Below are 21,663 nucleotides of genomic sequence, written 5' to 3'. Positions count from 1 at the left end.
ACATATTTTTGGCAAATTTTCCATTATATTGGTTATAATTATTTTTACAAATTAATTGATATCTTAAGTAGTCTATTATTAAAGAGAAATTCCTTTAAATACCATTAAAAAAGTTTTTTTTTCCAAAAATACCACATTTTAGTTTTTTTTCCAAAAATACCACAAACACAAAAAAATGATTTTTAAGAATGTAATTTTTTTTTTTAGGTTTGGGTTGACACATTTAGTTTTAGGGTATAGTTTTTAGGGGTAGGGTTTAGTATTTAGAATTTAGGAATTAGTTTTTAGTATTAAAACTTTAGTTCAATTATGTGGTATTTTTGGAAAAAAATATATTTTAGTGGTATTTTTGGAAAAAAAAACTAAATTGTGGTATTTTTGGAAGAAAAACCTATTTTAGTGGTATTTATGACAATTGCCCATTATTAAACTTTCCAATCTTTCAAAATTTATTAAATAAAAGGATAAATCAGAACCAACAAGCAACATCCTTATCTGGAGTATCATTTAGTGTATATTACATGATGTTATTCTTTTTAGATGTGTCTATGATAGTATATTTATATTTTTTTTAAATATTTATCTAAAGATTTACGTTTGGAAACATTTTGATTTTACGCTAAGAACGAAATATTTTATTTATTTATTATATCATGACTACTAGTTTAGTTATATTCTCAAACAACATATAATTTCAAAAAATAAATAATTACACAACCGTGTGTATTTTACATAATATTTTGTTTATTTCCATTGATCACTCGATTTATCGATTTAATAACATCCATACAAAATATACATGTCAAATTCAAAAACATGGTATGTAGATTTACCAAACAATTGCAATATTAGAAGAACACTTTCTCAAATAAAAATACATTTTCAAAATAAATACAACTATATTTGTTAGTACTACTATATTATAAATTTTTATATAAAAAAACATGTTTGTGTTGTAACACCAGTTATCTCCAAGTTTACAAAGTAAAAAAAAAAAATCAAAATTTAAGCAAAACTTAAGTAAAATTATAATAATAAAGACATGGTTCATCATATACCCAATCGCATACTGTTTATCATACAACCGATATTGGTATTTTTGACATCTGCATAATAATTCTACTTTATTTCGTAGATGTTATATAACACTGATGTAGTAGATGTTGAGAAAGGTCCATCATATATATATATATATATATATATATATATATATATATATTTGTATAATTAATTTTTAGATTGTAAACCCAAAAGAGTAATAAAATCATTCACAATGAGCTATCAAACTTTTCGGCCTAATTTTTGTCTTTTAGATTTTGGCGACGTTTGGAGCTGTTGGATGATGTTTCTTGGACGTACGGGAACCGTCACTGCCGGACATTCTTCTTTGGTGTCATGCCATGCTTGCCAAGTTTGTTTTCCCGTTTGTGGGATATTCCTGCATACTTTATTTTAAACAAAAATAATATAACTTAAAGAAACTTATTTTAGAAGAATAAACAAAAAAATTTGAGTTAACAAAAACCTGAATAACATAGTCTCGGAGGAGTGGGTGATGAAACCTGAATAACATGGTCTCGAAGGAGTGTGGGTGATGGAAGGTTGGTTGATACAATCAATTACATCTCCATCGGAACTCTTTTTCAGACAAAAGAAAGAGAAGGTCAAAATCAACTATATTTAGTATAGATGTCGGATACTTTTTTTTGGAACGTGCGGGAATAAATGATCCCACTAAACATCGAACTCTTGCTAACTGGATTAGTAAAAAGCCAGTATCTTTTGGAGCGCTCCTAGAAACGCACGTTACGAGCCAAATCTACAATATATTTTATCTTGTATAAGTCTAGGTTGGTTGGTTATGAATAATTATCATCACTCGGATCTTGGTAGGATTTGGATTGTCTTCAAGCCACCGACTTCAGTGAAGTTTTTGTTTTCGGACCTTCAGTCAATCACGGTGCAAATCACCTTGGAATCTGGTCACTCTTTTGTCTACACAGCTGTGTACGCCTCCAATGATTTGGATGAAATGAAGACTCTCTGGCAATCTCTTAGAGATACTTTCTCTTCCTTCGGTTTATCGTCTCTACCTTGGATGGTTAATGGAGACTTCAATGAAATTATATATCCGTCAAAAACTTCAAATGTGTTGATTTCTAGGTCCTCAAGAGCTATGCGAGACTTTGGTTAGTGTTTAGCGGATATTGGCTTATTTGATCTTCTTTTCCATGGCCCTTCCTACACTTGGCACAATAATCAACAAGAAGCTCCAATTGGAAAAAAACTGGATAGGTGTCTAGTGAATGGAAACTGGATTGGGTTATTCCCCTTGAGTCATTGTACTTTTGTTGCTCCGGAATTCTCAGATCACTCACCTTGCCACATCAAATTACTTTCCAAGGTTCCAGATTATGGTACGCGCCCGTTCAAGTTTTTCAATCTTCTAATCAACCATTTGTCATTTATGGAAACTATTCAGACTATCTGGGATGAGTGGAGTGCTCCTGCTAGATTCCTTTCTGAGTTTGGGTTTAAACTAAAGTCGTTGAAAAGGCCTCTTAAATCACTCTGCAAGGAAAACTATAGTGAGATTGAAAAGCGTGTATTTGAAGCCAGTGAATTGCTAAAATCTCTTCAGGGTAATGTCTTACAAGATCCATCTTCGTCCAACATGTTACTTGAAAATTCTGCTCGGGAGAGTTGGATGTTTTTGAGACTTGCAGAAGAAAGTTTCTTCAAGCAAAAGTCTAGGATTAAGTGGTTGGCTGAGGGACATTTCAACACTTCTTTCTTTCATTTTGTTACTAAAATGAGGAATAGTTCTAACTCAGTTAAATATTTGATTAGACATGATGGTTCAAAGGTCGAGACTCCCAAAGAGATTCATGAGCACGCTGTGGCTTACTTTGAGGAAATCTTCGGATCAGTTAGAGGTCATTTTTGTGCAAACCTGCCACAATTTTTGGCCTCTCTTAATATGTCTGGTTGTACAGTTTTGCAGCAGACCATGTTAAGTGCTCCAGTCACTAAGGACATCATCAAAACATCTTTGGAAAGAATGCCATCAAGTAAAACGCCAGGACCAGATGGTTTTACTGCCGAATTTTTTAAAGCGACTTGGTGTATCTTGGGGAATGAATTGGCTACCGCAATTCAGACTTTCTTTAGTTGTCCATTCATGCCTAAGGCTCTTAACGCTACCTCTCTTGTGCTGATTCCAAAAAGACCAGGAGCGGATAATCTTAAAGACTATAGACCAATATCATGCCTCAATTCAGTCTATAAAATTATCACTCGTATTATGGCTGACCGGCTTAACAGAGTCCTACCTGACATTGTGGTTCCTAATCAGACAGCATTTGTTAAGGATAGACTTCTCTTGGAAAATGTTCTCCTAGCTTCCGAGGTGGTGAATGGCTATCAAAAGACTTCTTCTAGCCGAATAACACTCAAAGTGGATATTTCAAAGGCATTTGATTCTGTGCGATGGGATTTTCTGTTACAAGTGCTTCACACATATCATTTTCCGGTGAACTTCATAAAATGTGTTAAAGCTTGTGTTTGCTCTTCTTCATTCTCGGTTAGCATTAATGGCTCATCTTCAGGGTTTTTCAAAGGCAAATCGGGACTAAGACAGGGAGATCCGCTTTCTCCTGCTCTTTTTGTGCTAATTATGAATGCTCTGTCTCTCATGTTGAACCAAGCTGCAGTAGAAGGGGTTTTCAAGTATCATCCAGGCTGTGAAAAAATACAGTTGACTCACCTCTCGTTTGCGGATGACCTTCTTATTTTCTTAGAGGGATCTCTTGAGTCTTTGGAAGGAGTTTTCTCAGTTTTAGCTAAGTTTGAACAGCTTTCTGGGTTGAGAGTAAATTTGTCAAAAACAAGCATGTTTTGTTCAGGGGTTGATGAAGTGATGTTGCAACAGATTTATAGAAAGTTTAAGCTTTTGCCAACTCCGCTCCCCGTTCGTTATCTGGGCCTTCCTCTTTGTTCTAGGAAGCTTTCTGTATCTGACTTTGATCCATTACTATCACAGATTAGAAAGAAGCTTAATAGCTGGTCTCATTGTCACTTAAGCTTAGCGGGAAGGTACACGCTTCTCTCTTCCGTCATTCCTGGAATCATTGGTTTTTGGAGTTCAGCCTTTTTTCTTCCAAAGCAGGTCATTCGACGTCTAAACACCCTCTGTAGTGCTTATTTTTGGCATGGATCAACTCAATCAGCAAAGGGGGCAAAAGTTGCTTGGTTAAATGTTTCCACCACTAAAAAAGAAGGTGGTCTAGGATTAAGAAACTTTTCAGCTTGGAATGAGACTTGTGGTCTGAAGCTCATTTGGATGTTGTTTTTTAAAGCTGGTTCTTTATGGGTGGCTTGGGTGAGGGACAAGTATCTTTCTCATTCTACTTTCTGGGCTCTAAATGTGAAGAATTATAGGTACTCCTGGATGTTTCGTAATCTTCTGAAATTAAGACCAAAGGCATGGTCTTTTCTCAGGATAAAAATTGGAAACGGAGATGATACTTTTTTCTGGTGGGATCCATGAACTCCGTTCGGACCACTCATTCAATTCTTTGGTAACGATGGGCCAATGCTTCTTGGCATTCCTCTCTTTGCTACAGTCAAGGAGCAGCTTACTCCCACAGGTTGGAATCTCTCACCTGCAAGGTCAGAAAAACAAATTCTACTCTATACTCATATCACAACTATTCGTCTCTCGGGTTCTAGTGATATTGTAGTTTGGATGATTGATGAGCGGGTTCAAACATCCTTTTCCTCTCGTAATGTTTGGAATCACATTAGGGATCAGAAATCATTGGTTACTTGGTCCCCTTTGGTGTGGCACAAGGCCAGAATCCCAAAACATGCTTTTCTGTTTGGTTGTTTATTCTGAATTGCAACCCAACTATGGATAGAATTTCTAAATGGGATTGCGATGTGGGTAAAACTTGTCTTCTTTGTGGAGTTGAGGATGAAACTAGGGACCACTTGTTCTTCAGCTGTGAATTCTCAAAGGATGTGTGGACAAAAATAGTTTCTCAGTTGTTGATTGTAGTCCGTCCTATTTCGTGGCATCTGATTATGGAATGGCTACCATATGCTTCTTCAAACAAGGACACCTCTCTTGCATTGCTTCAGGCATGGCATGCGTGTGTCTATGAAATCTGGAGAGAGAGGAACCGCAGGTTCCATAATGGTCTCACTCAGTCTTCACAATCGGTTTTTCTTAACGTCTTAAATGCTGTGAGGAATAGAGCTCATAGTTTAGTCCTTCAAAATTCAAGGCGAAGATCTTTACTCTATTGCTGGACAGGGACCCATAATCCTTCTTCGGCTCTTCCGTGAGAATTCCCAATTTTATCATCACTGATTTGTGTTAGCCTTCTCCCTCGTCTTTTGTATTCTACCTCTGTGCTAGCTTTCTCTCTCCTTTCTTCTGTAATCTAGCTCTGTGCTAGCTTTCTCCCTGTTTCTTTTATGTATTAGCTAAAATAACTGAGGCTCCCTGTGTATCATCTTTATTATCTATAAGAAAACCTTTTAACAAAAAAAAAAAAAACTATATTTAGTATATTTGCATGCATAATTAAATTCGTATATGTAACTAAAAGAGAGAGAGCGAAATAAATAAATAAAACTGAGAGTTTATAACTTAGGTATATTTTTTTTTTGTCATATGATAGAAACCAAGACTGGAAAAGGTACAAGGGTAAAATAAAAACCAACCACTACCTACATTTGATACTGAGGTCAATCGACCCTCCAAGTGAAACAGGTAACAACAATAAAACCTACCACACAGACCACTCAACAAGTTAACCTTCATAGTCTTTGCGTAGTTGATCTTGCAGCCATGAAGGGCCTCCCAAAGATAAATACGACTGGAGCCTCCCTCTCGTGTTACACTTTTGGCGATAGCCACTGCCACTTTATTCGCCGAACTGAGCACATGGTGGCATTCCCAATAATCAAAACTCGACAATATCAGATGTATATCTTGCAGCAGCGAATCAAACCGCGGCCATTCCTTAGGGTTGTTTATGGCTGCAACACCTGCAGCATTATCCATTACCAATTCAACCCGAGTGATATGCAGAATCTGCACCGCCTCCAGAGCCCACAAAAAACACCGAAGACCTGCCAATATTCCCGTGTCGGATCTCTCAAAAGCAGTTCGTGCATGATGGAGAACCTGGCCTTGATTATCGCGAGTAATCCACGCACCACCAACCATTGGGGAGCTCTTCCCCCAAGACGTTGCGATGTTACATTTCGTAGTTCCAGGCATTGGTTTCCTCCATATAACCTCAAGGGATTGATGTCTCACTGTCTACTGCTGGGCTAAGGTGCCATTTAGACCTTGTGCAGCAAACCAATTTGAGGAGTGCGTGAAAGCTTTATCCACCAGCTCCCGTATATCACCCTGTTTCCCCTGAAATAGAAATGTGTTCCTCCATTTCCATAATTCCCACAACAGCCAGGGGATCATGTTTCTAATCTCCTCTGGAACCCACTTGTCTTGCATTACCGTCAGCAAATGTTCCCAGTTCCCCACCAAATCCGAGTCAGAGAAGCCCCCAGAAGGCAGAGGGATATTATAGCAAGGCCACATGCTTGTCTAGCAACCGGACATGAGAACAGCATATGACATATTGTCTCCTCCTGGTGACCACATATTGAGCATATGGTTTCTACAACTAATCCATGTGAGGCAAGCCTTTCAGAAACAGCTAGAGCACCTGATAGCATTCTCCAGAGGAAAGTTCGAATCTTTGGTACCGTCTGCAGTTTCCACACCTTCGCTTTCATACTTGTAAGCTTGATCCTATCTTCCGAGCGAGGCTCATGGATTGAAGGTAGGGTCCGAAGCAACCAGTATCCGCTTTTAACAGAATAAGCACCAAAAGGCATATATGGCCATATGTAACTATCTCTCTTTGTTGCTGCAATTTTTATCGCAAGAATCTGTTTAGCATCATCAGGTGGGAACAACGCATTTATCTTCTCTATGTCCCATTGACCATCCACTTGGCTACGCAGCTCCACCACCTTCAGGTTGACATTGAAGAAGGTGTCCATCCGGAATGGGGCTCTAGGATGTTTATCAAAGATCCATTTCTCTTTCCAGACGAAAGTATCCATACCATTCCCTATCATCTTCATCAGACCCTGCTTCAAGAGGTTACGACCATGTAGTATACTTCTCCATGCATAAGAAGGCCTTGAACCAGATCCGCACTCCAAGATAGTTGATTTTCGAAAGTAGCGGCTTTTGTAGAAACGAGAAACTAGAGATTCCGGGTTGTTGAGGATTCTCCAAGCTTGCTTGGCAAGGAGTGTTTGATTAAAATCTCCCAATTCTTTAAAATCCAAACCACCATCTGCTTTAAATTTACACATCTCAGACCAAGCCACCCAAGCAATTTTCCTATTCCCCTGACAACTATTCCACCAAAAATCCCGCATGACACTCGTGAGTTTCCTGCAGAGATGTTTACTCAGTCGAAAACAAGACATTGCGTATACTGGGAGTGCCAACGCTATCGACTTAAGTAGAATCTCTTTTCCCCCTAAGGAGAGAGTCTTTGCAAACCACCCTTGTAGTCTCTTCTTGAGTTTATCGCCAATAAAAGCCAAAAGAGCCTGTTTTGACCACTGAAACACTCTGGCAATCCCAGATAATTACCTTCTCCTCCCTCTGTTGTAATCTCCAGGGTTTGTTTGATCATCAGCTTACTTGATACAGGCGTCTTATTTCCAAAGGTAATTGCAGACTTCTCAAAGTTAAGTTGTTGCCTCGATGCCTCACCATATAACTGTAGGCATGCCAGGAGTTCTTCACATTCCTCCTTGGTGGCACGACAGACCAATAAGCTATCATCAGCAAATAGTAAGTGTTGGACAATCGGACAAGACTCATTGAAACTGAACCCAGTAAGACGCCCCTGGGATCTCCTCCTTTCCATGACATGGATCAATGTCTCAGCACACAAGATAAACAGAAATGGGGAAAGAGGATCTCCCTGTCGGATTCCCCGCTCTGGTGTAACAAAGCCGAAAGGGCTCCCATTGATGAGCACTGAATATGTGACAGAGCGTACACACATCATTATCCACTGAATCCATCTCGTGGCAAAACCCATACGAATGAGAAGATGTTCCAGAAATTCCCATTCAACTATGTCGTATGCCTTTGACATATCCGTCTTAATCGCTACAAAACCTGAATTGAACTTAGCATGCATAATTATAAAAATTAATATATATATATTGGTAAAAAAACGGGCCAGCGCGAGACCTATGCCCAAGTAAGTAATGGGTAATTGTTTCTTTGAGCAGTTTGTTATGGTCAACACTCTAACATTTTCAGCTTAACTGAATCTGATCTTTTCTAGTAGATTAGTAGTGGGACGACCGCACACAGATTCTCAATCCTCGCACAAGATCCACGGAAAACGATTTCACCGGAACTCCATAATTCCGACGAGACAATCGGCGTAGAAATCGCTCATTACAAAATAACTACAACAAATACACCAAACACCACTTCATCTAGTTACTGAGTCGCACAACCAACCACCTCTAGCGACCGAGTAACAAGAGAAGTGGGCTGGAATATTTGATTTCGTCCAGCTACGGACAATACTTCTCCACGAATACTCCAATTCACTATCAACTCCTTCAGTGTCGATCCGTAACCCCACTTGGTATTGATCGTCACCCGATGCACCACTTGTGATCCAACACACATGGTGTCGACTATTGATCAACATTCTCCAAGTATAGGTCGAGACTGACGCCCTCGATATAACTTCCGTCGATCTCTCCTCATCTAAACCTAACTCCAGCCGTTCTCTTATGACCAAAACATAGATCAACATGCTGGTATCGCTCAACACCCCAACATTGCCACAACACAACCATAGAACATGTCCATATTAACTTCCGATTAAAACACAAACTAACTGTTCATTCCACATATACACCGTTAGATGTGAAGCATATAGCACCACAAAGCTTCCACCAAATTTCAGCCAAATCAGACTCTGTTTCATCCTCCAAACATTGCTCTGAAGTAGTCATCGCACGCAGTCCATCTGTAGGTGTTGGTGTCGACCGACACCACAATTGTATCGAAGGATACCAACCCAGAAATCACGAACCGAACCTCCCTTCAAGCTCTTTCTCGCTGCAAATCTCTAATCTGCCACAACAATCGATTCTATAATCGATCTAACATTAAAACAACACAACTTACCTGGATAACAGCCATGAGAAAGCCTCCTTGTCTCTCCCAATCCACCATCCAATCTCCCAACCTTCTCCTCACACATGAAGAAGATGGATCTCCTCTTCTCCTTCACACAAAGACCTCCTTCCATTTCCTTTCCATCCCCAAACTGCATCCCTTCTCTCTTTTTCCCAAAGAGACCAAGTACACCTCTCCTTGCTTCTCTCTTCCTTAGAACGACAAGACGGCCAACCCCTAAACAAGGACATCGAGATATCCCTTATATACTCGAGCCCTAGGGTTTCCTTAATTCAAACCAAACCAAACCGGTGATTTAAAAACATGAATTGTCACACCAAAATTATTGGCGTCGACCGACACCCTTTTGTATTGCTCGACATCCACCCCGAACAGCATTTTTTATTCGCGGGCATTACAAGTAGTATATGTTCAAAATACAAAAATAAATGTTAATACTGTTTTCACCAAAATAATAGTATTTTAAGCATAAATATAGTGAAACTATATGTTCAAATTAGAGAAAATAAAAGTTAATACTTTTTTTTTACGAAAACAAGAGTTTTTGGCAAAAGGAAAAATATTTAATATATAGTAAAATTAAATTAAATTTATAAAATGAGATTTCCCAAGATTGCAAGAGTTATATATAAGTGGAGTCTTTCTTCAAGATCCAAAAGTATAACATATTTTTTTTGTTAACTTTATACAACAAAAATATTATCATGGGTATCACAAAAACTCTTGTGATCTTTTTTCACATTGTCATATTAGCAGTTTCGCTCTCTAACCATGTGGTTTTGACCTCAGGTATATTCAGCAATTTGTGTTTGTTATTTGCAAGTCAACATTGATCGCTTTTAAAAGCAACTTTTATATATATATTGTTCGTGGATGTCTTTAACATATATAGATATTGTTCTTGGATGTCCGTACATATATTTTAAATACATTCATAATATTGTCTGGAGTGTTATATATAATTTTACATATACTTTTAATGTATTTCGTGGGATTTTGTAGGTGCAAAGATTGAAAAATTCTCATATGATCATTGCTTCCATTTGTGTGTGGAAGGAGAATATGAATTGCATGAATGCTTTGTGGACTGTGTTCAAAAAGGATTTCATAAAGCAGATTGTGTAAGCCGAACTCCCAAAGATCCTATTAGATGTTGTTGCAACTACTAACTAAAATTAAATAATAGTAATGATGTCAATGTGTGTAAGTGTGTTTTTAATCAAATATTCATATATATAGTGCATTTGGTTATTTTTGTTTCTATCAGGATTTTTATGAATTTTTCTTATCTCTTCTCTTCTTTAAGCCTAAGGTAAGACCTCTGCACTGCATGTTTTAAGTGTCATCATTTTCTTTCTGATCTATCGTTTGAGTTTCATAAAAGTAAATAGTGTTTTCATGTCACAAGCTAATAAATCAGTTTTAAATTACAAACTTAGTATTCTATTTAATCCTAGCTACAGTACCTCTGAATTATTTGTTTCTAAAATGTTGTTCCAGTTTTATATACTTATTTTGAGCTCTCAAATATATATTATTTTCAAACTTTTCCGTAATCCCACTTCTTTCCTTTTGGTGAGTTGGATTGTTTTTTTTTTTTTTTTTGGCTCTGTTTTAAATTTTAACTGTTAATAGCTCATAATTCCTTTTTATTTGTTTGTATCTGAAAAATTGGAGCAGCTATACTATATATGGAGACAGAGGATCGAGAAGCGTCGGCCATTTCAGTACATCGAACGGATCGATATGAGTCATGTATAAATTAATAATGAGTGGTGCATAAATTTTTCTTTAGATGATGTATAGTATTTGATATATTTTTTAATCTTTATCAAACTATCAAGATATTGTTCATATAAGTAATTTACAGTTAACGTTTTTGAAATCATATAAAATATGTTTTTAAATAAGTCAGTAAGTACATTCAAATAACACAATATTCAAATGATATCATCTATGTGACTTCTATTACAACAAAAAAATAAAAGTAACACCTGTGACTATAAATATTTAATACTGTCCGGACATCCTTATACGCAGAGTTACAAGCTTTGATCTGGGCTATGGAGTTACTGTTGACGGCTGAAATTGCCTGTCAGACCTATGAGACGGATTGTGCAAAATTAGTGGCGATAGTGCAGACGCCTGGCGATTGATCCGCTTTTTCGAATCTATTGAAGGAGTTATCTTTGCTCAGAACATCTTTTCTTTCCTGACCAGATCACACGAGAGCTCAACGTAAGGGCAGATTGTCTCGTCCGTTCTTCAAGATCTTTAATTTCTGAAACTTCATTTGTAAACTCTTATCCTCCGGTTTGGCCCACCAATCTTGGAGTTATCTTTTAATTTAATTAATGTTTGGTTGAAAAAAAAATATATATTTAATATTGTATATATATAATCTATGAGGTCACTCAAATCTTTGTAATTTTTACAAAGTTGCTTAACCTAGTCAGTAATTACATATTCTCCACCCAATTAGCCTAATCACCCAATCAAAATCTCAGCCGTTAAAAATCTTGCAACAGCTATTTACCAAGTATATATGTAAAGTTGTCTGCATAACCATTGTTTCATCTTGAATAGCTTTCAGACGTACGTGCTTAAGAAAAATGCCTAAAGAAGCCCATATTCCAAGAATCAGGAACTCCAGGAAGACACCAATGGCTGCAGTCTTGCTTGCGACCAACGCAGGACTAGCTGTGCCCAAGTAAGTGATGGGTGGCGTGGCGATCGTGTCTTCTGAGCTGCAGCCACGGGCTGTTATGGTCAACACTTTCAGCTTAACTGTCTCTAATCTTTTCGAATAGTATATGTTCAAAATACAAAAATAAATGTTAATACGTTTTTCACCAAAATAATAGTATACTAGATTAAGACCAGAGCACGGGTTGAAATTCATTTTATTTATATTGTAATTTTTATATAAAATATAATTTATGTGATTGTTTTTAAAAGTTTTTTTTTGGATAAAACATTATGCAATCAAATCATATGCTAAATATGATGGCTTGAAAAAAAACACACATTTTGTAAGTTTTATAATGTTAATGATTCTAGATAACTAACTGTGCTATACCACTGGTTAAATTTTATTTTATATAAAATTTTGTATATTTTATATTTTATATACAATATTTTAAAATTATTTCAAAATAAATTATTTAAAGTTTATTATATTATATAAAATTATAAAATTCAACAAAAAAATATGAAATTGAATTTAAATATTCAAATTTTGACCCGTTACTCAGTAAAATTTTTAATTCAGTAGATATTATTTTTTTTTGTCAACCATTGGACCACAACTGGCTGGCCCATTAACCAAATTCCTACATTCGTAGGGAGCAGGACTCGATCTCGGGTGTGATGGTGCCCTATGCATTAATGACTTACCATTTGCCACTGCACTGCACTAAGGACTTAATAGATATTATAGGAATAATATTACTAAAGCTTGAATATTTTATAGATTGAATAATTTATATTTGTTTTTAAAAATTCAACTTATGTTATATCCAGAAATAAAACTATTTTTTAATTATAATAAATAATATGAGAATTTATTTGTTTCACAAAATAGACTCATATATAAAAATGAGAGGTGTAGTATAATGATAATTAACAAATTAATATGTTAAGTTAGATATCAAAATTTTTTTAATATGGATGAATAATTTAATAAAAGAAATTAATATGGTAAGTTAGATGATATCAAATGATTATTTAGAATATTCTCTTTAAAATTTTCGGAAAAACAATTAAAGTTGCACCCACTATTTAACTTGTAACCTATTAATTTATCAATTAATCTATAACCTATTTGTAACCAACTTATTAAAATTATATAGTCTACAAAACAATATTGTGTACTTCCGTTTTATTATAAAGGAGATTTAGCATAAATATAGTCAAACGATATGTTCAAAATACAGAAATAAATGTTTTATCTTTTTGACCAAAATTATATTATTTTTTAGCATAAATATAGTCAATACAGAAAATAAATGTTAATACATTTTTCTGACCAACATAAGATTTTTTTGGCATAAATGGCAAAAAATAATTAATAGTAAAATTAAATATATTTGGTAAAATGAGTTTTCCCAAGACTGCAAAAGTTATATATAAGTGGGGTCTTTCTTCAAGATCCAAAGTATAACATATTTTTTTTAGTTAACTTTAGACAGCAAAAAGTATTAGCATGGGTATCACAAAAGCTCTTGTGATCTTTCTTCACATTGTCATATTAGCAGTTTCGCTCTCCAACCATGTGGTTTTTACCTCAGGTATATATATTCAGCAATTTGTGTTAGTTATTTGCAAATAAATATTGTTCGATTTTAAAAGCAACTAAACATATATAGATATTGTTCTTGGATATCCGTACATATATATTTAAAACATTCAAAATATTGTCTGGAGTGTTATACATAATTTTACATATATTTCGTGGGATTTTGTAGGTGCAGAGATTGAAAAATTCACATATGATCATTGCTACCATTTGTGTGTGCAAGGAGAATATGGATCGCGTGAATGCTTTGTGGACTGTACTGAAAAAGGATTTTATAAAGGAGATTGTGTAAGCCGAACTCCCACAGATCCTATTAGATGTTGTTGCAATGACCACTACACTACTAACTAAAAAACTCATTTTCTCCCTAATGCTAAACTATTTTCAAAAGTTGTACTTTTTACTTTCCTAGCATTGGACTTATGAGACAAATTATTATCGATTTGATTATACTAAATTAAATGAAATAAAATAAAAATTATGTTAATGTGTGCTCTTAATCAAATATTATTAAAAGAAACATAGTGCATTTTTCAAGTTTGAATTTGTTCATTTGGAATTTGGGTTCTTCTACTTCATTTTTATTTACTTATTATTTCTTTATTTTCTCTCTTTTTTCTTTATTTGATTTCTTTTTTTATTTTATTCCCTTCAATCATTTTTAAGTCCCATAGGTTTGTTTCTATAGAATCTGATCCATTTTTTCATTGAGCGAAGGGATTCGAGTGCGTGTGAGATTGAATCGGTACAAAGGTTCATAGTGATGTATCTCAGATCGAGTTACAACAATAATGTATATTGGTATTTCTGTGAGTTGTTTTTTTCTAACAGTGAAACTCATTAAGAAGACTATTTCTTTCTTTTTTTCATTAAGAAGACTCTAGTATGGTCAAAAGCTATGCTAACAGCTCTCGTGAGAAAAGAGGGGTTGTCGTTTAGTTTATTGAAGAGTTTAAATACTCTGTTTTCTTACTTGTCCATTTTTGTTCAGAGATTAACACGGGTTGAAATTTAATATATCCATGCTACTTGTACTCTAGTTAAATTTTATTTTATACAAAATTTTGTATATTTTATATTTTAAAATAAAATTTTAATATGTTGTATTAGGTTATATATGTGAAGTTATTTCAACAATGTATATTTTACATCATGACTTGAATGTCATTAGAAGACATAATTTTGTAAATATTCAAATTTTGACCCGTTACTCAGTAAAATTTTTAATTCAATAGAAAATATTTATAAAGAATAATCTTACTAAAGCTTGAATATTTTATAGATCGAACAATTTCTATTTGTTTTTAAAAATTCAACTTATCGTATATCCGGAAATAAAACTATTTTTTAATTATAATAAGTAATATGATAATTTATTTGTTTCACAAAATAGACTCATATATAAAAATGAGAGGTGAAGTATAATGATAATTAACAAATTAATATGTTAAGTTAGATATCAAAAGATTTTATTTGATGAATAATTTAGTAAAAGAAATTAATATGGTAAGTTAGATGATATGATTCCTTAGAATATTCTCTTTAAGATTTTCGGTATAACCTATTTGTAACCAATTAATTTATCATTAATGTATAACCTATTTATAACCAACTTATTAAAATTATATAGTCTACAAAACAATGTTGTATACAAAATCTTTGCAAACCAATGATATAGTCTACAAAACAATGATATGTCATCACGTATTTATTAGCACAAAAACACCTATTTTGTAAATTTTATATTGTTAATGATTCTATATAAGTACTCGTGCTATAACAGTAACTTTCTATGTTTAAAATCATCATATTTAATTAGTTCTAGAATCATTAAATTATTAGCACGGATATACTAACTTTCTATGTTTAAAATCATCATATTTAATTAGTTCTAGAATCATTAAATTTAGTCTTAATATGTAACAATAACCCAACTTTCTAACTTATGAAACTAAACACACTCAAATAAAAAACTAATTAAAAAACCTAACAAATAAGAACAAAAAAATCACACGAGAAACTACTGTTCCGCGAACCGCTCCGGAACGCTGAGGCCCTGGTCCGCCGTAGTAAAAATGATTGCCGCAGTTGCTGTTGTACAACTTCTTTACAGTAAAGTACTGAGGATAATCTGCTTGTACACCAAAATCTTCGACAGGTAGAAGAGTGTGATTGTTTTCCGCCACTTTCAAATTGCAAAAATATGCCGCTCTCCTGAAGCCTTTATCCGCATATCCTCCCGATCCCATTTGGGCCATCGTGTTCACGCCCGAGAGGTTTCTATATAAAACCTCTCCACCCCACTCAACCGTCGTCGCATGATCGGATAAAACCGTGAAAATTGCGGCAGTCCAGTATCCGATTGGCACGTTATCTTGGCCTAGTCCCAACCACCAGTTTCCGGAAACCGGATCCTGCAATTTTTATTTATTTGTTAGCAAACGTACGTAAAATAAGAACAAGTTAAATAACCTATAAAAAAAAACAACTTAAGTAAGATTTTATACCTTGGAAATTTGTATCGTAATATCGAGTTGGGTACTTCTGGATGTGGAAGTGCGACTAATGGCTGCTCCTATAGCGATCGTGCTGCTCGTCTGAATAAACCCCCCACAGTCGATGCCATAGCATCCTGTGCCATTATATCCATTTTTCTGCATAAAAATGTATAATTTTATTACTTTATAATATATTTATAAGTATATATCACATGCATGTTGTTTTATTCTAATTTATAATTTAGGGTGCAATTGGAGATGTCATAAATTCTCTAAATAAATTTTCAGTCAATTCATATTGTGGTTTAAATTTTTTTATGAAAAATATATTTTTGGTCAAATCGTTTTATATTGTTAAAAACAAAAATATGTTTTAATTATATTGCTGTTTAAAATTATAGTATAAAAACCGAGTCATATACATAGATAATTAGTTAATATTTGGTATAATAAACATAAAATATATTGTTATTTAGGATATTAACAGTTATGGTCTCAACAATTCCCTTTTAAGATTGTTCTCATCTTTGTTTTTTCTTTTTTTTGATTCTAATTGTTAAGATTGCTCTATCTTATAGGAGGCCCGGCCCGTCACAAATTTCTAAGACACTTTTTGTATTGGGCCTTAGATTTTTTTGAAATTTTTATTAACACAACTAGGCCCCAAAACATTGTTATTGGAATTATATGCCCCATTTTTCTGAAATTTTAAGATTTGTTCTCAACTTTTATATTTAAAACTTTTATGATTTGGTTTTAATTTTAAAATATTATCTAGAAAACCATAGATGTATGTTGGGCCTCATATTATGCGGGGCCGGCACTCTTTCTTTACTCCATGTTATACTATTAATTATTCATCTAACACATTAATAAACTATGCAAATTCATGATATCAAACTAATAGGGAGAAGAAAAAAAATACCGTCCAATATGTAAACAACCTGGGTTGGTTGTCATGATACCTCGACGGATAAACCTACAGAAGTCAAAATAGTTTAATTATATACATATCGATTCTATAAATATTTTGCAAAAAACATTAATAATATGAAACATACAAACCTGCCAACCCGCTTCAATGGTATTGACATCCCCATTTTCGTACGATCCTGATGCCAGCCAGATTTGAGCGAGGCTGAAATCGCCTTGGGCTTCAACAATAGGATCCCATACATTTAATGTTGCTCTCGTTCCATAAATTCTCCCTCGGTTTACCATAAATCCAATCGCATACTGTTTTGTAGTCATATATAACTGATATTAGGAACATTTATAAAATAATTCTACTATCTAACGACCTCGCGGGAACAAACAAATTATTAGATGTATATACATAACATACATTAGATGATAGTTGATAGAGATGTTGAGAGAGTCCTAATATACAATTTCTGTAATATTTGTAGAGTGTGATGTTATTTCGTTTTTGGTCTAGATATTATTGTAAAGTCCATAACAGTTTAAAACAATAGATCATGGGCCATTAATTTTGTGGCCCAAATATTAATTTTGTCATATTTATATTATGTAGAAGTTGGGAAAAGCCCATGAAAGTTTTTTTATTTAGTTATCCGCCTGGCCAAATTAGAGTCGTTGAACCATCTCACGCCATGGACATTATGTTCGATGTTATTTTACTTTTGAACTTATGTGCATAATCTTATTTTTACGAAATATATATTTGTATATATATCCCTTTCTAATATATATAAAAAAGGATACGAAACAAAACGGAATTAACAGTTTGCATACCTTGTGTCCGGTAGTGGCTTTGGCGGCGAGATCATTTGCGTCTGGGTGATATTTTCGGTACGAAGCACTCGGAGCACCGGTTTCCCGGCGCACTGGAATCGTCCCCGCGGGACACTTTTTCCCTGTTTCATGGCAGACTTGACCAGTCGGCGCTACTTCTATTCCAATTTGTGACATTCCAGTGGGATATTCCTGCATTTTTGTTTTCCAAACAATACAAAATTAATCTTAAAAATTATATCGTAGAAATTATATATAAATTACAAAAATATGATTATTTTAGAAATAATAAATAAACAAATTTGTTGAGAAACACCTGAATGATATGGTTTCTCAGGAGTGGATGATCAAATGCTCGTTGATCGGCCCGGTCGATGCAGTCAATCAAGTCTCCATCGGGGCTCTTTACAGAAAACAAAAAAAAAAGAGAGAGAGAGAGAGAGCAAAAAAAAGAGAGTCAAAACTCAAAACCATCGAAGTAAAGTAATGTTGCGTATATGTAAATACAAAAACAATACAAAATGAAAGAAAATTTTACGTACGTAAATAGTAAAATTTTGACGTCTCGAGAATCCTAGTTGACTGAAGAATTGCCCCAAAATGAAGAGCATCATCAGTGAATAAGTCTTCATTTTCCTATGATTTCACGCCAACAAAAATAGAAGAACAACAAAAATGATTAGAAAAAAGTGAATGGTGGATCTTCCCAGCAGGATTTGTCGTCGTGTGTAAGGTAATCAATCGCAGGCCATAGATCGACGGAAAGAAAAATATGTAAGGGGATAAACGTACGGATCAATTGATCAAGTGGAAAAATGAAATACCTAGGAAAAGCTTCCAAGGGTTTATCAGTTATATATACCACCAAGAACTGTGTGTTAAGGCTATAACCGATCCTAAAAAAACATTGCTTTTCTTGTAATTTGCTCATACCACTTGCTGTCCGTTGTCTTCGAATCAATTGCGGAAAAACATTTTCATAAAGCATACACCACCCGGTTGGGCATAAATATAGCAACTCAAAAATAATACATACATAAAAAATCTCAACAAAACTAAAATAAACTTATTCCTTCTCCTATATCTTTGTGTAACAGGCTCAGAAAGTTAAATCTTTCGGCATAAAAATTCAAAGAGATCATATAATTGAGGCAACTGAGCTTCTGTTTGTAACTTAAATGACACGCAAATAAAATCTAACGAGATAAAACAAAAGCTACTAATAAGCGATTTGTGTTATACTTCAAAGCCGTTATTAACTCTATCATCAATCTCTCGAAATTTCTGAGACCTAACTTTCTGTATGCTATAATAAAAATAAGATTAAACAAGATTGAATTTTCTGTTGTTTTTCTTTTCTAAGTTATAAGTTTATAACCATGGGTTGTACTTGTACGTACGCACGTGTAAGCGCTTCTCGCAAGTATAACCATGGGTTGTACTTGTACGTACGCAAGAACAAAAAAAATAAAAACAAAACCTTTCATCATAATTTATATCCTACCATTAGTTTACCAGTTAAAGATGTTCTTAGCAATTAGATATTTTTATAAATTATTGTACATATTTGCGATAAATTTTACTTACATTAAATATTTGTTTTCATTAAATAGTCAATAGATATACTAGTCAAACTAAATGTTCAAAATACACAGAAAAAGTCAAAATGTTCTTTGCCCAAAAAAATTGTTTTAGCATAAATGGAAAAACATTTAGTAGTAGGATTAAACAAAATTATGGGAAATATGACATTTCCGAAGACTAAGATTATGTAAGTGGAGTCTCTCTAGAAGATCCAGAAAAATAACATCATCTTTTCAATTAACTTTTTCACATTGTTATATTAGCAGTTTTTATCCAACCATACCATTAATTATTGCCTCTTGTATATCTATTTTTTTTTTGTTTATTATATGCCAATTAGCAATGATCGATTCTCACAGCGATAACTAAAACATATAGAATTGATAATGATCATAACTTTTGGAGTCCGTATATAGACATGTATTCAAAACTTCAAAATAATGTTTGGACATGTTGTTAAACATAATTTTATATATACTTGCAAATATTTTTACTTTTTTTTTTAATTGTGGTTTTGTGTGGGTGCAGAGATCAAAAAAGTTACATATGATCATTGTATCGCTCTGTGTATAGATTATCAATACGGATCAGATGAATGTTTCGTGGACTGTACTGAAGAGGGATATCGGCTTGGACCTAGTGTAAACTGAACTCGCAAGTGTTAAATGTTGTTGCTATAACTAAGAAAAACGTGTTGTACTTTGCTTTTGACTGATGATGCAAACTCATTCATTATCCTCATTCTTACAACCATTTTTATCCATATATATGAGGATAATGGTTTCAGACATTATTTTGTAATTAGAACTAGAATCCAAGATGAAAAATTAATTAAACTAATATTTAATTAATCTCTTAGAAATTTGAATGTTTTGTTTTTTTGCTAATTTAATAATGAGGAGATGTAGATGCCTAATATATAATGAGGAGCTGATAAGCATGTACCACCACTAAAGTAATTTCTTTACTACCTTTGTTTTGTCTCTATTATCATTTTAGGAGTAAGGTTCAAATAAAACAACTTATGTAACTTTACTTTCTTATGCTAACCATGTCACAAATTCATTTTTGCCATCAAATTATTGATGTGATTTATGTAGAGTGGATGCATACATTTTTTCCAATCCTCATAAGTTAAAAGGCTGCTAACATGAAAAGGACACTTGAGCCAACTTAATTGTCCATTCTATTTTAAATTATATTTTAAAAGGGGTACATAATCATAGAGTTAGTAATTTTAGAAATATCGTAGAGGTAAAACTTTCTTTTGTATGGTATATAGGTAACTAATAATCGTGTTTTATTTCATCATTTGTTTATAATTCTCAGTAATATTGGCAACTACTTTCAAAACAAACTTTTCTCGTTTTTTAAAACAAACCTTTTTTCAATCTACTTACTAGAAAAGTGAAAAAGCATTATCACACACGGATGTTGAAAATCTGTCTGACAACAGTTAGATTTTTAATTACTAGATTCAGAAATTGAAACACATAGCTTACTTTGTTGATGACTTGATGTAATTTAAGAAGATACCATACCGATTTATGACATTTTTGACCATTTTTCATCTCATCCACACATTAATTTGAACATACTAAAAATTTGACACATGATAAGAGTTTTTAAAAAAATAGTTACAAGTATAGATTATATAATGTGAATTTAAAATTTCAAATAAATAAGTAAAAAGAAAAAAAAATATCTCGATTGATAAGAAAAAATAATTTAAAAAAATTGACAATGTAAAATATCATTTAAATATAAATTGACTGTTTTAATATAAGTCAAGAGAAAAAATTGAAAAAGATATATATAATTGGACAATCAAAAATATGAATTTTCTTAATAAATTAACGTAAAATAAAATAAATAAATATTCTTAGATATTAATAGACTATTTAGGAGTTGTGAGTTAGGACTCTCTAACTCCAACTATGACAATTGACAAGTCAATTTAGAAAATTTGTTTCTATTTTTTTTTAACGGATTAACAGGTCATTTAATTAGCTACTGCATTAACCACAAGTAGCTGGCTAATAACAATAATAGCTCTGCTGAAGCAACTGGTTGCCTAATAAAATACGTTGTTTCAGCATGTGGGGTACCTGACCACTAAAATAATTTCTGTATTGTCATTAAAAGCAAGGATCAAATAAAACAACATACATAACTTTACTCTCTAATGCTAAGTCAGTCACAAATTCATATTAGCCATCAAATTATTGAAGTTATTTATGTAGAAAATTAAAAGG

The 21,663-nt window shown here is 33.6% G+C and overlaps 3 protein-coding genes across 4 annotated transcripts; 2 read left to right on the top strand and 1 right to left on the bottom strand.

Moving 5' to 3' along the window:
- Positions 1 to 9,937: 9,937 nt before the first annotated feature.
- LOC104709228 (putative defensin-like protein 48) lies at positions 9,938 to 10,443 on the top strand. The gene is made up of 2 exons (XM_010425877.2): positions 9,938 to 10,063; positions 10,277 to 10,443. Exons 1-2 carry the CDS (start codon positions 9,979 to 9,981, stop codon positions 10,441 to 10,443), a joined length of 252 nt encoding a protein of 83 aa, XP_010424179.1. The 5' UTR covers positions 9,938 to 9,978.
- Positions 10,444 to 13,406: 2,963 nt separating this feature from the next.
- On the top strand, positions 13,407 to 14,058 carry LOC104706239 (defensin-like protein 49). Its single transcript, XM_010422411.2, has 2 exons — positions 13,407 to 13,563; positions 13,741 to 14,058. Exons 1-2 carry the CDS (start codon positions 13,479 to 13,481, stop codon positions 13,920 to 13,922), a joined length of 267 nt encoding a protein of 88 aa, XP_010420713.1. The 5' UTR covers positions 13,407 to 13,478; the 3' UTR covers positions 13,923 to 14,058.
- Positions 14,059 to 15,434: 1,376 nt separating this feature from the next.
- Positions 15,435 to 19,284, bottom strand: LOC104706237 (protein neprosin-like). Of its 2 annotated transcripts, none has more exons than XM_010422410.3 (8): positions 18,649 to 19,284; positions 18,367 to 18,460; positions 18,141 to 18,227; positions 17,825 to 18,016; positions 17,135 to 17,305; positions 16,995 to 17,048; positions 16,079 to 16,225; positions 15,435 to 15,985 (listed from the first exon to the last, which is right to left on the bottom strand). In XM_010422410.3, exons 1-8 carry the CDS (start codon positions 18,810 to 18,812, stop codon positions 15,545 to 15,547), a joined length of 1,350 nt encoding a protein of 449 aa, XP_010420712.2. In that variant the 5' UTR covers positions 18,813 to 19,284; the 3' UTR covers positions 15,435 to 15,544. The 2 variants fall into 2 exon arrangements, with proteins under 2 accessions (XP_010420712.2, XP_010420711.2); XM_010422409.2 differs by having other exon boundaries at positions 18,617 to 18,684.
- Positions 19,285 to 21,663: the final 2,379 nt, after the last annotated feature.

The sequence above is a fragment of the Camelina sativa genome, chromosome 8 (assembly GCF_030686135.1).
Source record: "Camelina sativa cultivar CO46 ecotype springtype chromosome 8, ASM3068613v1".
NCBI lineage: Eukaryota > Viridiplantae > Streptophyta > Magnoliopsida > Brassicales > Brassicaceae > Camelina > Camelina sativa.
The sequence above is the reverse complement of the archived record's forward strand: the minus strand, read 5'-3'. Positions and strand labels throughout refer to the sequence as shown.